This window comes from Heloderma suspectum, chromosome 3 (genome assembly GCF_057233095.1).
Source record: "Heloderma suspectum isolate Gila_16-S chromosome 3, 16-S_ref, whole genome shotgun sequence".
NCBI lineage: Eukaryota > Metazoa > Chordata > Lepidosauria > Squamata > Helodermatidae > Heloderma > Heloderma suspectum.
Window position 1 is genome coordinate 288986398 of NC_139460.1, and position 13820 is coordinate 289000217.

The 13820-nt window shown below is 41.2% G+C and overlaps 1 protein-coding gene across 2 annotated transcripts in view; it reads right to left on the reverse strand.

Annotated features, from left to right (window-relative positions):
• The window catches only part of PLOD2 (procollagen-lysine,2-oxoglutarate 5-dioxygenase 2), a 97572-nt gene that overhangs the window by 23141 nt on the left and 60611 nt on the right, over window positions 1-13820 (reverse strand). For both annotated transcript variants that reach the window (XM_084847224.1, XM_084847223.1), the window contains exons 9-10: window positions 12131-12256; window positions 393-514 (exon numbers count right to left, since the gene is read on the reverse strand). In XM_084847224.1, coding sequence (XP_084703350.1) covers window positions 393-514; window positions 12131-12256 — 248 coding nt within the window. The remainder of the gene's footprint in view (window positions 1-392; window positions 515-12130; window positions 12257-13820) is intronic.

Sequence of the window (13820 nt, forward strand, 5' to 3'; positions counted from 1 at the left end):
TTTTTTAAAAAAATAGCTGCCTTGGAATCTTCTGCTGAGAAGCAGTGTAGAATTTTTAAAAAAATAAACTAAAAATAAAGTAATGATCTTAGCAGAGATGCTGATGAATAACCCACAACATCTGCTCTGTTTCAACATAAACTGTTATCCTTTCTACTCTAGAAACATATGTTGAAAATCTCAATGATGGATCATTATGTCCTAGTCAACAAGAAATGATCTTACAACTAAGCATAGACATTGCTCATAAACACAATATGTAGCTGGGGCATGTCAGAAAAGATCAGTTTGTTACTTGTTCATTTTAATTAGACACCTTCCATTCAACCCTTAAGGATTTTCTTTGCATTAATATCTGCATTTAAAAGAAAAATGATTAAAAACAAAATTACATTCCCATGTTCCTGGCATCAGCTTGACTCAGATATTCTTCAGGTCCAACAATTTTTATAGTTTCGATCATATGCTTGGCTTTTTCCCAAAAGTTCTTGATATGCTTTTCATGGTAAACCTCCTGGAAGTGTTAAAATTCAGAATTAATGGAAAAACAGTAATACTGTGTAAAAGCTAAACACGAAATGAAACAGTTCAGTGCTAGTCTTCAGTGTATCAGAAGGCAAGCTGGAAATATAGGCTACAATCCATCAAGTCTGGAATAAATTATAAATGTAGGGATTCTTCTTTCTCTGCTTTTGGTTCAGACTCTCCCTCAGGCTACAATCCTATACACAGTTACTTGGATGTAAAACCCATTGCGTTCAATGGGACTTACTTCTGAGTAGACACATATAGGATTGCACTGTCACTTTCCTAACAGGGAAGTGTTGTGGATGAGTATGTTTAGGTTGTCTGTTTTGTGCTTCTGCAGGATGGAGAGAAGGGGAAAACTCCCAATCCAGACATGTACAGTCACTGGACCAGCCTTAGGATTTCTCTCTAACTATATCATGGATCAGCAAGCAAATGTAGCAATAATAATATATCTTATTTGTGAAGTGCCTAAGAAACTGTGTGCTGTTAAAACATGTAAGAAGACAGACCCTACCCAATGGTCTCAAATATAGACAAAGAACAAAACACCAAATAGAAAATAAAATTAAACACTGGAGAAGGAGGAGGCCCCAAACCCTTAGATATAAGGTAGCTGAACCAAATGAATTTTAAGAGTGTTTTCTGAATAGAAAAAAGAGGGCTGGAGGATGAGAGAAACAAATCAGTTGAATGAATTTGGGCTGGTAAGGGTCCTTTTCGGTCATTCTACCCAGGCAGAATCATCACATGTGTCTGGGAAGGTGAATTATGGTAGCAGATTCTATCCCTGACCTACATGCATTTATTTCAATATCTGAAGTAAACCTAGGGATTTCTGTTGCTGGGAAATTCGCGGTGTGTATGACTCGCTTTGCGACTGTGAGCTGAGCTATGGGCTGTTCCCTGAACTCTGGAAACATTTTTAATATTTTTCTTTGAGAAGGTTCCACAATTTGAACACATTTCTGAGCAATCTGTGCAAATTATGGTTGAATTGCGCAAATTGAAAAACCTCCCCCCCATGCGCAAAATTTCTGGAAAATCTGCAAACTGGCCTGACTCGTTGCAGATCGAGTTGAGCACCGCAGCAGGAACTGAAACCAAGTCTGTGGGACCAAGCCTAGGAAAACTCATAGAACTCTACCCCCCTCAATGGATTTCCCTGACATTCCTAATTACATAGACTTCCTTCAGAAATAGAAACAAAGGTGCACAGATTGGGGGTTGAGCCTGACACCTCTTCCCCTACATATGCTTATTTAAGATCAAGCCCTTTGAACAAGTCCAGATTAAATGCCTGAAAATGGCTAAAGAGAACTCCAGAGATATGGTGTATACAGAGAAAAATGGTGTATGACAATGGAAGAAATATGGGGTTTGCAAGCAGCAAAGGATCAGAGGATGGTTTGACAGGATCCCCTTAAACGCACTGCTTGATTCCTGGTTTGGACACATTAACAGTAGCATAATTATGAATGGTTTATGGAAATCATAGGACAAATAAAGACACTTACTTCCTGCTCATTCACCCATTGCTTTTGTTCTTTTGGATTCCAACTTTGGCCACGTTTGGATGATCGCAGCAGGGGAAGCAACCATCATGGCTGCTCGCCCTGCCCCCGCTGCGTGGACAACCACGATTTGCATTATTCCCCATGCTGCAGATCAGGTTGGCATGCCTTCTGCACCCAGCACGTGGCATAGCAGTGGCTTCGTACCCACCCTACAACCTCTACTGCATGTGCGGGGGCAGGGGGAGCAGCCATGATGGTTGCTTCCCTGCTGCAACCATTTGAACCCATTCTTTTAACAAAGAAGGTTTTCTTGGCAATTTTCAAAAATGGGTAACCCAAAGGATCATTTTTTAAAAAATAAGGATTAGCTGCGAGATGGTCAAATAAAATAATATGGGCATGTATGTTGAGAAATGGAAGGATTTTTTTAATACTTGCAGATTTGTCATTTTCTGTTGGAACCACTAAGCATAGGGTTTAAATAGGGGATAGGTTTAGTTTGAATATTTTCTGATCTCAAACCCTAACAGGGTGCTGTCTCAAATATCTATCAGGCATTATTATAATGGAAGTGAGCCCAGGGTCTGTGGCCAGATGAGCAGCTAATTTACTAGTCGTGATCTCTACAGACGAATGGTCTTATCTTTGGACAAAAGTGAATACATATATTACTGCTTCCTTTCTACGTCAGGATTTTTAAAAGATGACCCTGCAGTGGTACCAACCTCCAGCTAAATTGTTAAAAATTAATAAGAGAGGCTTAAATATTTGTTGGAATTGTGGGAGAGTAAAAGGGGAATTTGTTAGCTGTTGGTGGTTTTCTGTGAAAGCTAAGAAATATTGGCAGCTCATATTTAAGGGCATTAATGATATTCTTGGAGCAAGATTAACAAGAGTTAATACAGATATTTATTAACATTGTTTTAAAGAGAAAGTCTCCAGATATAACATACATTTTGCTTTTTTCATGTGATGTGGCTGCCAGGATTGTGTATGCCAAATTCCCTCAAATTCCAAGATTTGGAGAATGGCGTATCAAATTGTGGGATTCAGCTGTACATAGTACACTTAAACTAGCAATGCAGGTATGAAAAGCGTGTATAGTATTTATCATTTTGAGAATATTTCGGAATATTTTAACCTGCACTGGAATGAGAATGTCGATGATTGGTAATCCTTTTTAATGACTGTAAAGATATACTTGGAATTTGGTGTTCTGTATAACAGCAAGTTGTTTTTAATTTATTTCTACTTTCTGTAGTGTTTTAAAACAATAAAAATGGCAAAAGAAAGAACCAGAAGTAAAAAGACCAAGGGACAAGAATATACCAACACTGAAAAATAAGCAGGTGATAGAGTATGGATATACCTAAAGTAAATAACATCTTAAACTGGATGCAAAGAGGAAGAAGTTAACCAATAAAAAGAAAAATAAGCACAGAAACAAGGTATTAGTATGCAGGAAAAATAAGACAGGTGAGGAGCAGCAGAATTCAAAACAGAAACAAGAACCTTAGGGTAGGAATAGGGAAAAACAACAAAACGTGACTTACAATTACAGTAAACCCAACTGGGATAAAATAAAAGAAGCAAGGTACAGGCAGGATGAATGGAAAAAAACAATTAATTTTAGCAATAATAATAATGGTGGTAGTAGTAGTAGTAATAGGCAACTGAAAACAGGACTTAGCTAATGATGAAATCAGAGAAGAAAAACAAATGAACCAGAAAAATGCAAATATTTTTGTATTTCTCATGCAAAGAAGAAATGTGTTCTAACTTTGCTAAAGGTAATTATTTTATAATATAGTTGATTTATAAGTATTGTTAATACAGCAGCTAAACTCACAGCACAACATTAAAAATAAAATGATATTTTATCATTCTTCCAACTGAAGTTATTCTAATTCATATAGTCACTCAGTTATTTATTTACTGCAGACCTGTAGATAATCATTCCCAAAGTAAGTGATAAAAGTCACTTTGGCTTTATGTTCTGCTTTATTTATACTCAAACAACTTCCACTTTGAGCTTGGATGTATTGCTTACTAAAAAATATTATGATAAACTGCAGTAAATTCCCAATAAAAACAATTTATTGTTTCCCAATAAAAAACAAAATACTGTAAATTTAGCAACAAAAGTTAGGAGAAACTAGTCCAAGGTCAGCTATTAGTTTAGGTCATCTATATTATTCTTCAGAAGTGTTAACTCCTTAGGCTGCAATCCTATTCTCACTTACTTGGGAATAAACTCAGTGAACACAATGGGACTTAGTTCTGAGTACACACGTATAGAATTGTGCTATTCGTGGGCCAATACGTTGATTCTCTAGTTAATTTTCCACGCCAGCATACTGCAGACAAAGTTCATTTTCATCAAAGTAATTATCACAATTCATTATGCCCTCCTCTGCTCTTTTTTACATTAGTGTTAAGAGGGAGGAGTCTCCCACTGATATGCCTGCATTATATACTTGGCTTACAAAGGCTCTAAAATGGAGTGGTCCCTGAAATTGTTCATTCCACACTTCCAGCAGATGATCCAATAGGCAAAACTGCCAGGGGCCCCCAGGTGAGGGAGATTCCCAGCCTTAACTTTAGGCACAGGATGTGGTGGTGGAGGTTGCAACAGCAAACAGAATAGTCACCCCAAAGTAGTTGCAGGCCACTGTGACTATGTCAGCAGGTATCTATCTGCTCAGCAACCATGCAATCATCTCCACCACTCAGCACTTAAAGTTATTTCCCTCTCCTTCTGCAACCATGAAGGGTCACTAGCAAGTTAGCCACCCCACTGGTGCCACTGCTCACTTCTCCCTTCCTGAGACCAAGTCTCCAGGCACAAACAACTATCTTAAGCTGTTCCTGACAAAATGAAGAAAAGCAGTGGCCTGAGCTGGCTATATTTTCTAACTCTACACCAATGAAGTTAAATAGAGTGTACAACCACGGCAAAAAAATCTTCAGAGAGAGAGAGAATGAGAGAGAAAGAGACCGACCTTCAGATCTGAAGCTTCAGTGGAAAAGGAACTGGAGAATGTGGAGGCTGCATTTGTCCAAATGAATTGTTCATCCCAATGGAAAGCATATCTACAGACACCCCCATGTGTACACACACACACCCTCCTGTGGTTAAACCTCCACACCCTGTGGGCCTAAACAATTGGATTTCAAAAATGATTTGCAGGAGTAATTTCATACTTGTGGATGTGATATTTTTCTCCTGCAAATTTCTAAACTAAGCTTTCAAACACCATAGAAACCAAGTATTTAAAAGTTTAGTAATGTTCTTAATGAAGCTGAAGCTCAAATATTTTGGCCACCTAATGCGAAGAGAAAACCCACTGGAAAAGACCCTGATGCTGGGAAAGATTGAAGGCAAAAGGAGAAGGGGACGGCAGAGGATGAGATGGCTAGATAGCATCACCGATGCAATGAACATGAACTTGAGCACACTCTGGGAGAGAGCGGAGGACAGGAAGGCCTGGCGTGCTATTGTAGCAGCCATGTCGGGGGTCAGACTAAGTGGTCTCATGTTCTTGCTGAGCTAGCATAGTTTGGCATGAACAACAATGTAGAGACTTCCCCTGTCAGCAAGCCGAATTGCACAACACAGTCATGATTTTGCCTTTTTGCTTACTGCAAGACTGTATCCTTGTTCTCAAGATAGAATGTCCTATGGCCCATTTCCTGTACTATAAACAACTGTACCAACTGTAAAACCACAGGAGAGGGGGTGGGAGAAAGGGTCGCTTGTGTGTCATCATCTCTATAAAAGTAATGTGTGGCTATGACTCGGGGCTTCTGGCTCTTTGGAAGTGATTCCAGCCTTAAGCCCGCGCGTTAAATAAAGAAGTATTCATTTTCCTTCACTCCGTGGTCTCTCTGACTCTGATTTCTGCTACATAAATGGTGCCGTGACTCGGATGTGGCAGGCTCTGAGACAGAGAGGTGGCAGTTGCCTGCTCTTTATTGCCGCACCGGGAGGGAGAGCTCGGCGCACGCCTCCCTTTCTTGGCGCCACCGACCTTTTTGTCGGGTAAACGGGAGGGAGCCTGCGCCGGGATCGCCCAAACGGCAGCGAGCAGCAAGAGAACCTTGGGAAGCGGAGGAAGGAACTTGAGCCCTGCCTGTATCGCAGCTGCAATTGAGTTGAAACCCACATTGGAAGCCTTCAGGAGTAAGGCAAGTATGGAGTAAAAGTGGGCCCCGCCTTTAGGGAGAAAGGCCACTGGGCAGAAAAAAAGAGGGCCCCGCCTTATGAAGAAGGTCAGTGTTGGTATACGTATACAAAAAGAACCTACTCCTTGCAGGTAGAAGGGGGGCCTGATCACACCCCCGAGCGGGCGCCAGTACTCAGCGTGGCCAGTACTCAGCAGGAAGCTGAGGAAGCTGGGGAAGCTGCTTTCTGCTCTAGTGAAAAGTGGGAAAAGTGGGTGGCAGGGACATATGAATGCAGTGGAGAGATTGATGATGGTGTGAGTGGCTACTGCGGTTTCTGATGCATACCATTGACTGTCCGGGTGCCCAGGCCAGTAGCAAAGTGCGTGGTGTGAAATTCCTTTTGTGTCGGCCAGTGAGACCCCTTACTCACTGACCAATCCCCTTTCCCTCCTTGTGTCTGTCTTTATCTTAGAAGAGAGGCTATGGGAGGTGGGGGAAGCAAGACTTGCACCCCCTTGAGATGTATGTTAAAAAAAAAAAGGAAAAAGATTTTTTTAAAAGGATTCAGAATAGAGAGAGGGAATAGCAAAAAAGCTCAAGGTCGAGCTGAGAGAAAAAAAAAAGAACAAGATCTGAGGCTGTTAATCAGAGAAATGTTGCAAGATAGCCTGGCTTTTGACGAAGCGTGGGAGTGTGAGGCCGAAGAAGTAACCGTTAGCCTATTGCGCTGGGAGGGCAGCAGGAGAATTGCCCACAACGTTCTGAGTTGTGCAACATCATCACCTCGCCTAATTGAGATGAAATCCCTAAGAAATGGAAACTGAAAATGAAGACCCAGAAGATGAAGGCGCAAAATGAAATAAAGGTGAAGAATCAGCCCCCAGGGCACAGGCTAGACCCCTCTTCGAGTGGAAAGTATGCCATGCCCATAGGACGGTCCCAAGGCAGAATGAAGCAGAGAGACCATGATGAAGATCTCTGTCAAGGTAGCCGTGTTTAGCTTTGAACTGTCCTAGAATTTCATAGAGCCTGTAGACCATCAGCCATATGATTTCTGAAGAGCGTAACCATTAAGCTTTTGCCGTGGGATTCCCTGCAATGAAGAAATCTCACTGATTTGAGTGTCCAGTGTTAAACTGCCTGAGTGTGTGTGCTGAAGAGACCGAGAAACCAGACAGCATGTTCCTGGCCAAGCCAAAATTATGCTACTACCATGCTCCTGGAAGCTGCAATAAACTGTGTAAGCTGGGAGACCCAACCTGATTGAGAAGAAAAGAAGATATTGGAGTAACTGTCTTGAAAAACAGTGAAATCTGTGTAGCTGGCTGGCTGACGCTGTCAGTGATGTTACAACTTTAAATTAAGACTGTTTTCCTGTTTGAGACCCCAGCAAAGAAAGCTAACCTGAGTTATTTGTTGCCCGTGCCAAAGCAAAGATTTGGCTGCCCTGTACCTCATCGTGTCCTGTTTTAAGCTTGGGATTTACAAATACAAACAAACTGGGAAGCTTGCCTTTGAAGTCCTGCAAATCACCCCACCACCTCCCTGAAGAAGATTAATGGCTGCCTGAAAAAAATACAAGTATAAGGCGATGCCCATCACCCCCCCAGTGTCCTGAGTTTCGGCACTTTGCTTTCGTGTACCAGATTAAAGGAAAGAGAAAAAAAAGTAAGTTTTTAAAATGTCAAAGTCTGTATGAGCTTATCTCCGTCAGCGTTCTCAGAGCCAGGAGGAGTCACCGAACTCCCTAGCTGGTCTGGCCTTGGCAGGCAGAGAAGCTAGAAAAGATGTCTGTGAGAACCTGATGGAAGTAAAATAAAATTTACAGAGGAGTTGCCCAGGTTAAAGCGTCACGGCTAGAGAGCTGAGCTGTGCCGCTCTGTTTAGACAGAGGCCTTGCTAAAAAGTTAAAGGCCCTTGTCTGTCAGAAGGGGTGTAGGGCCACACTTCCCCTTTTTTAAACTGATGCAAAGTGGGGAGCCTTTGCTGGAAACATCTCATCTTCATTTCCCAGAGCCTTCTCTGTTTGGCTCCATCATCTGGGCTTTTTAGAGACACTCTGCACATGGACTAAAATTTTGAATTGTCAAAGACTTTCCATGGACAGTGCTGTGAAGCTTTTCATAAACTTGAACTCTCATTGCTGTAGACCGTGTGTCTGTGTTTGTAGTCAGCTCAGTGTACAGCAGGCTAAGTTTGATCTATAACTTTTAGATTTCCTTCTGCCAGAACTCATGCAGCATAGAGTTGCCGATGCAAAAATGGTGACCTAAAACTCTTTGCGTGTGTGAGTATGCCCGTCCCTTGATTTTAATGGGCCCTGAGCTTTCAGCCAGAAGAGCAGTATAATTGCTGGATCTGCTCCATCATGCCTTACCCATGCAAAAAGTGTTTTCCATTCATTGTGTTAAATTGCAAAAAAAAGTTTATTGTGTATATTTTATGATTTCTTAGATATCATAAAATATATGTGATATTTGCAGATGTTTTTACTGTTAGTTGCAACTCCAAATGATACTGAGTGTGGTTCCCAATGGTTGACGAGTAGAAAAAGACAGAGAAATCGAAAAAGTGGCAGACAGATAGAGAAGAAAAAAAAAAGAAGAAAAAGGAGGCAAGAAGCAAAGAGAGAAAACATTTATAAAGAAAAAGCGTGGCCATAGTTGCCCCAGGGTAAATTGGAAGCAGCTGGTTATGCCTAGAGCTTATTACTCAGGATAAAGTAGCCACAATAATGTAATAGTTCTTTAAGATGAGAAAATGTAACTAGAAGGAGAAGAACAGCCTACCCCAAATGTGCGTCATTGGGACTAGTGTAGGGCAGAAAAGTTTAAGTAAGTGAGTTTAACTTGCAAAAAGACAAGGCTGGTGCATAGAGCGGGAAGTTTTATATAAAAAGTTTGAAACATGATCTGCAATACAGGCAGATCAGCAAAAGAGAGAAAAAGCAAAAGTTCTCTCTCCCAACACACAAGCGGGGCTAAAGCACCTCACCCAGTATCAAACCCTGCCGTTAGAAGCCATGAGAGCAAGTATGAAAAAGTCAGTTAATATAACCAAAGTGTCTAAAGTGCTGCAAGGTGCCACCGAAGCCCCCAGAGCGTACTTGGAGTGTCTTTTAAATGCCTATCGCCAGTATGCCCCCCTCAACCCAGAGGCCCAAGAAAACGTAGACGAAGAAATGAAAAAGACCCGGCAGAGGCAGAAGATTCTTAAGAATAAACCAGTGTGCCCAGTGCAGACAAGATGGACATTGGTGGCGTAAATGCCCAAATGAAATAAATCAAATACATGAAAGAGAAAACCAAAGGGGCCAGAACGGGCGAGGGAGGAGACAGCTTAGTTAGCAACCAAATTGGAAAGCAGGGGTCTATAAAAAATGTATAAAGAAGCCCCCTTCATTAAAGTGGCTAAAGCCAAAAGTCTTAAATAAGACAGACCGGGCCCCCTTAATCTCAGCCCCGGGAAGCCCCTACTCACTGCCACTGTGAGGGGCCATGACATTGACTTCATAATTGACACTGGAGCAGCATCAAGAGCAAGCAAACGTTAGCCTTAAACAAGAAGTCTAAACACTGGGCAAAGTTCTTCAAGCCCAGCGTCGCTTTGTCTTAGAAAATAAGCCTCAATTCCCATTACAGAGATTCATCCTTTCCAACCAGGAGATAAAGTATGAGTTAAAGAGGGAAAAATGACCCTTTGACTCCCAGATGGAGAGGACCAAAAACTGTTATACTTTCCACCCCCACAGCTATGAACTCGTGTACATTAAACACAAGTCAAGAGAGCGAAAGGAGGGGAATGGACTGTAAACAGACATCCTAAAAATCCTTTAAAAATCATTCTGAAAAGGCAGTAAGAAGACTCAGGCTAGACCTTACTGTGGGCACACCTGGAGACTGTCCACCCAGTGTACGGTCAGACCTGCACCTGGAGAATTTAAGAAGGGGACTAGACCCTGCTGCAGCTAGCCAGGTGAATAGCTGCCCGGCGTACGGTCAGATCCCAAAAAAGATCAAACATGCGTGTTGTAGTGTTAGTAGTGTTGTATTGTGTTTCCCTAATAAGATGTAAAAAAGGGGGGCCTGCCCCTGGAGAAGGTAGTTTGTCCCAGCAATTTGCTGATAATTACTGGCTTCACTTAGCTAACATCACTGGGATAAAGTATTTTTGTTTACCAAAAGATATACCTGCAAACAGGCTTATTAGCACGTCTAATACCTGTCTGTAACCATCCTGAAAGAATTCAAAAAGATACCATGTTAAGAGTTTATAGCGTAAGTTTAACTTACTCCCAAAATGCTGATTGGGGTGTGGTTGCAAAGATCCTACCCCCTACAGAATTTACGCACCCCCATTGTTGCTGGAACAAATGCTACGTGTGCGCGAATGCCCAATTGTCAAAAATCTTCCGGAAAATGTAAAGCCATCCCTGGTCCCCCCCTTCCACTGTAATGAAATTCAAAATATATCTTTTAATGAGGCCCACATACTTTTGCCTCATGGATAGTTTTAGACATGTGGTTCCCGCACTTGGTCATTTATTCCTGCCAACTTGTCCGATAACCAACCATGTTGCCTCAGTCGCCTAGTGCCATTCCTTCCCCCGTGGCCTAAAAAAATCCGTCAACGGCAGCCTCGAGCACTGCAACTGACTGAAGATTGTAATAGTCATGTGCAGCTATACTCTGACTCGGAAAAATTGGTCTTAGCGATGTCACTAGTTGGTGTTCCAGGTTTAGCCTTGGCTGATGGTCTGAAAATCAACCGGTTAGCGTGCAGCTTGGCCAAAAGTATAAATGCCACCTCACGAGCATTGTCATTATTAAATAAAGAAGTTGCGTGATCTAAGAGGTGCGGTTCTAGAAAATAGAGCTGGTATAGATTACCTCTTCCTTCTTCATCATTTGGGTTGTGAGACACACCAAAAGCTCTGTTGCTTTAACTTAACTGATAATGGCAATGCTGTAGATGAACAGATCAACAAACTGCACCAAATAGTCGCTGACATCAAAATAGAGCAACATAATTGGCTTGACTGGTTGACCTCTTGGCTTCCAGATCTCAGCTGGCTCAAAGCATTATTTGTTCTGATTTTACCAGTAGCAGTGGTAGGGGTACTGTTATGCCTCTGCATCCCCTGGTTTATGCGTTGCTTAAACAATCTGTTTATTGCCTCAGCCACAAAAACAGCCGTCCGCTATGCTTTAATAGCTCAACAAGATATTAAATAAGAAAGTTGCCATAAAAAATCCTGTGTTATGCCTTGCCAACCGAGATGTCTACTTGTGTAATGAAATGCTATAATTGTAATAAAATTATGCATTTAAGGGGGGAATGTAGCAGCCATGTCGGGGGTCAGACTAAGTGGTCTCATGTTCTTGCTGAGCTAGCATAGTTTGGCAGGAACAGCAATGTAGAGACTTCCCCTGTCAGCAAGCCGAACTGCACAACACAGTCATGATTTTGCCTTTTTGCTTACTGCAAGACTGTATCCTTGTTCTCAAGATAGAATGTCCTATGGCCCATTTCCTGTACTATAAACAACTGTACCAACTGTAAAACCACAGGAGAGGGGGTGGGAGAAAGGGTCGCTTGTGTGTCATCATCTCTATAAAAGTAATGTGTGGCTATGCCTCGGGGCTTCTGGCTCTTTGGAAGTGATTCCAGCCTTAAGCCCGCACGTTAAATAAAGAAGTACTCATTTTCCTTCACCCCGTGGTCTCTCTGACTCTGATTTCTGCTACACTATGGTCCATGGGGTCATGAAGAGTCAGACACGACTTAACGACTGAACAACAACAATGTTCTTAACATAGCAATATACTGGTGTAGAATGAAGGAATTAGCATGTGGGAATTCATTTACTAATTTACAAAAATAACTGCTCACTTACCACCTAGTTATAAAGTACTTACGTTATTATGAATGAAGAAGCTCAATTTTTCCTTTGCATACTCCAGATTCAACAATCTGTCTAAAAACCTAGGCAGGAAAGGAGTTGGTTGTTCAATGAAAACACCAATTGTTACTGTTGGATTCTCCTAAAATATAATACGTGGACAAAAAAAGTGCAAAGTGTTTACTTCAAAGTCTGACAGAGTAGGAATGGTCTTGTATTCAACTACAGTTAACTTCATAACATATCTTGGAAAATAAATTGCACGCTGTGAGAATCCAACATCCTTTTTTTCTTACAATTTTATGCAAGTTATAACTTTGAATAACACTTTAAATTGTAGTTTTGAGTTACTATTGCTCACATACATTAGTAAAATAGCTTAAAAGATACTAAAAGAATCCATACAACAGTCTCATTAAATATGTGTGCAAATTGCTACCTGGGAAACTGATAGTTTTAGGCGGCAATCCTATGCCCATTTAGCTGCAAATAAGCCCCATTGAAATCAATGAGATTTCTGAGTAGAGATGTATAGAACTGCACTGTAAATCACTGGTCATACATAAATAGGAGCAATTTTTTTTAACGACTACATAGTTCTGTGGAATAACTACAGTTATGTTATAATAAAAACAACTAGATACTTATACAATATTTATGTACAATATAATTATAATTGGCAGCCTGATCTTAAAAAGTTAATTTACTAGAACTATAAAGAAAAAAAAAGTCACATATTTGTAACTCAAATATCCCAAGTATTTCTTAATTCTCGAAATTAGAGGCATCACCTAATTCTGCACCGAAAGGAATTTCATAGCAAGCTTGTAGGTCCACTCCTCATAGAGCCATGGTGGAATAGAACCTGAGGTATAAGGGGTTTGATGGATTCCAAGATGAGTCCAGAAGGCTTCAGAACAATTAGGAAATGCTGCAGAGGTACAGTGACCTCCTGTGCCAACGCAGCACACTTATCATATATGTGCAGAAGACCTATGTACATGAGTGGAATGTTATACTGCTTCACCAAAGCTACTGGAATTCATAGTTCTCCCTTTGAACAACCGGAATTCACTTTAGGGAGGAACATCAGCACCTCTTTTGATAGAAAATCCAAGTCCACCAAGACATTTCTAGAATATAAGTGGTTGGTTCTACCCATTTCTATTCAATAACCTCAGTGTTCCAACAGGCTTTTGATCCCCATGTAAGATTTCACAGTAAGCTTGGTCAATATGTCTTGTATGTGTTACACTTGCACAGTACATGGAAGGTGTGTGGTTATATCCGTGCTAGACCTAGGACTGCAGTGGAACTATGTTTCCTGAGCTTATGAGCTGAAAACAAGTTACAATATTACCTACCAGCTTGCTAAATGTACGAAGCCACTCACAACCTCCTCATCTTGGAACTTGGAAATAAACCCATTTCTCAACTGCATTCTAAATGTAACCAGAATCACAACTAAATGTCTGTGTGGGGTTGGGGAACCTTTCTGTTCTAGTCGAATCAACAAAGACGAAGAACACAGTGCAATTACATGCACAAACATGTGCCAGTAAGACAAAATTATATTTCTAGCTCTGTACCAGACACCTTATATAAACATTTGGAAACTGTGCAGCACTTCAGACTGAAACTAAATAAATGAAGGGGCTGGCAAATCCCCCACACCTCCAGATCCGTCTGTCTGAGATATCAAGATG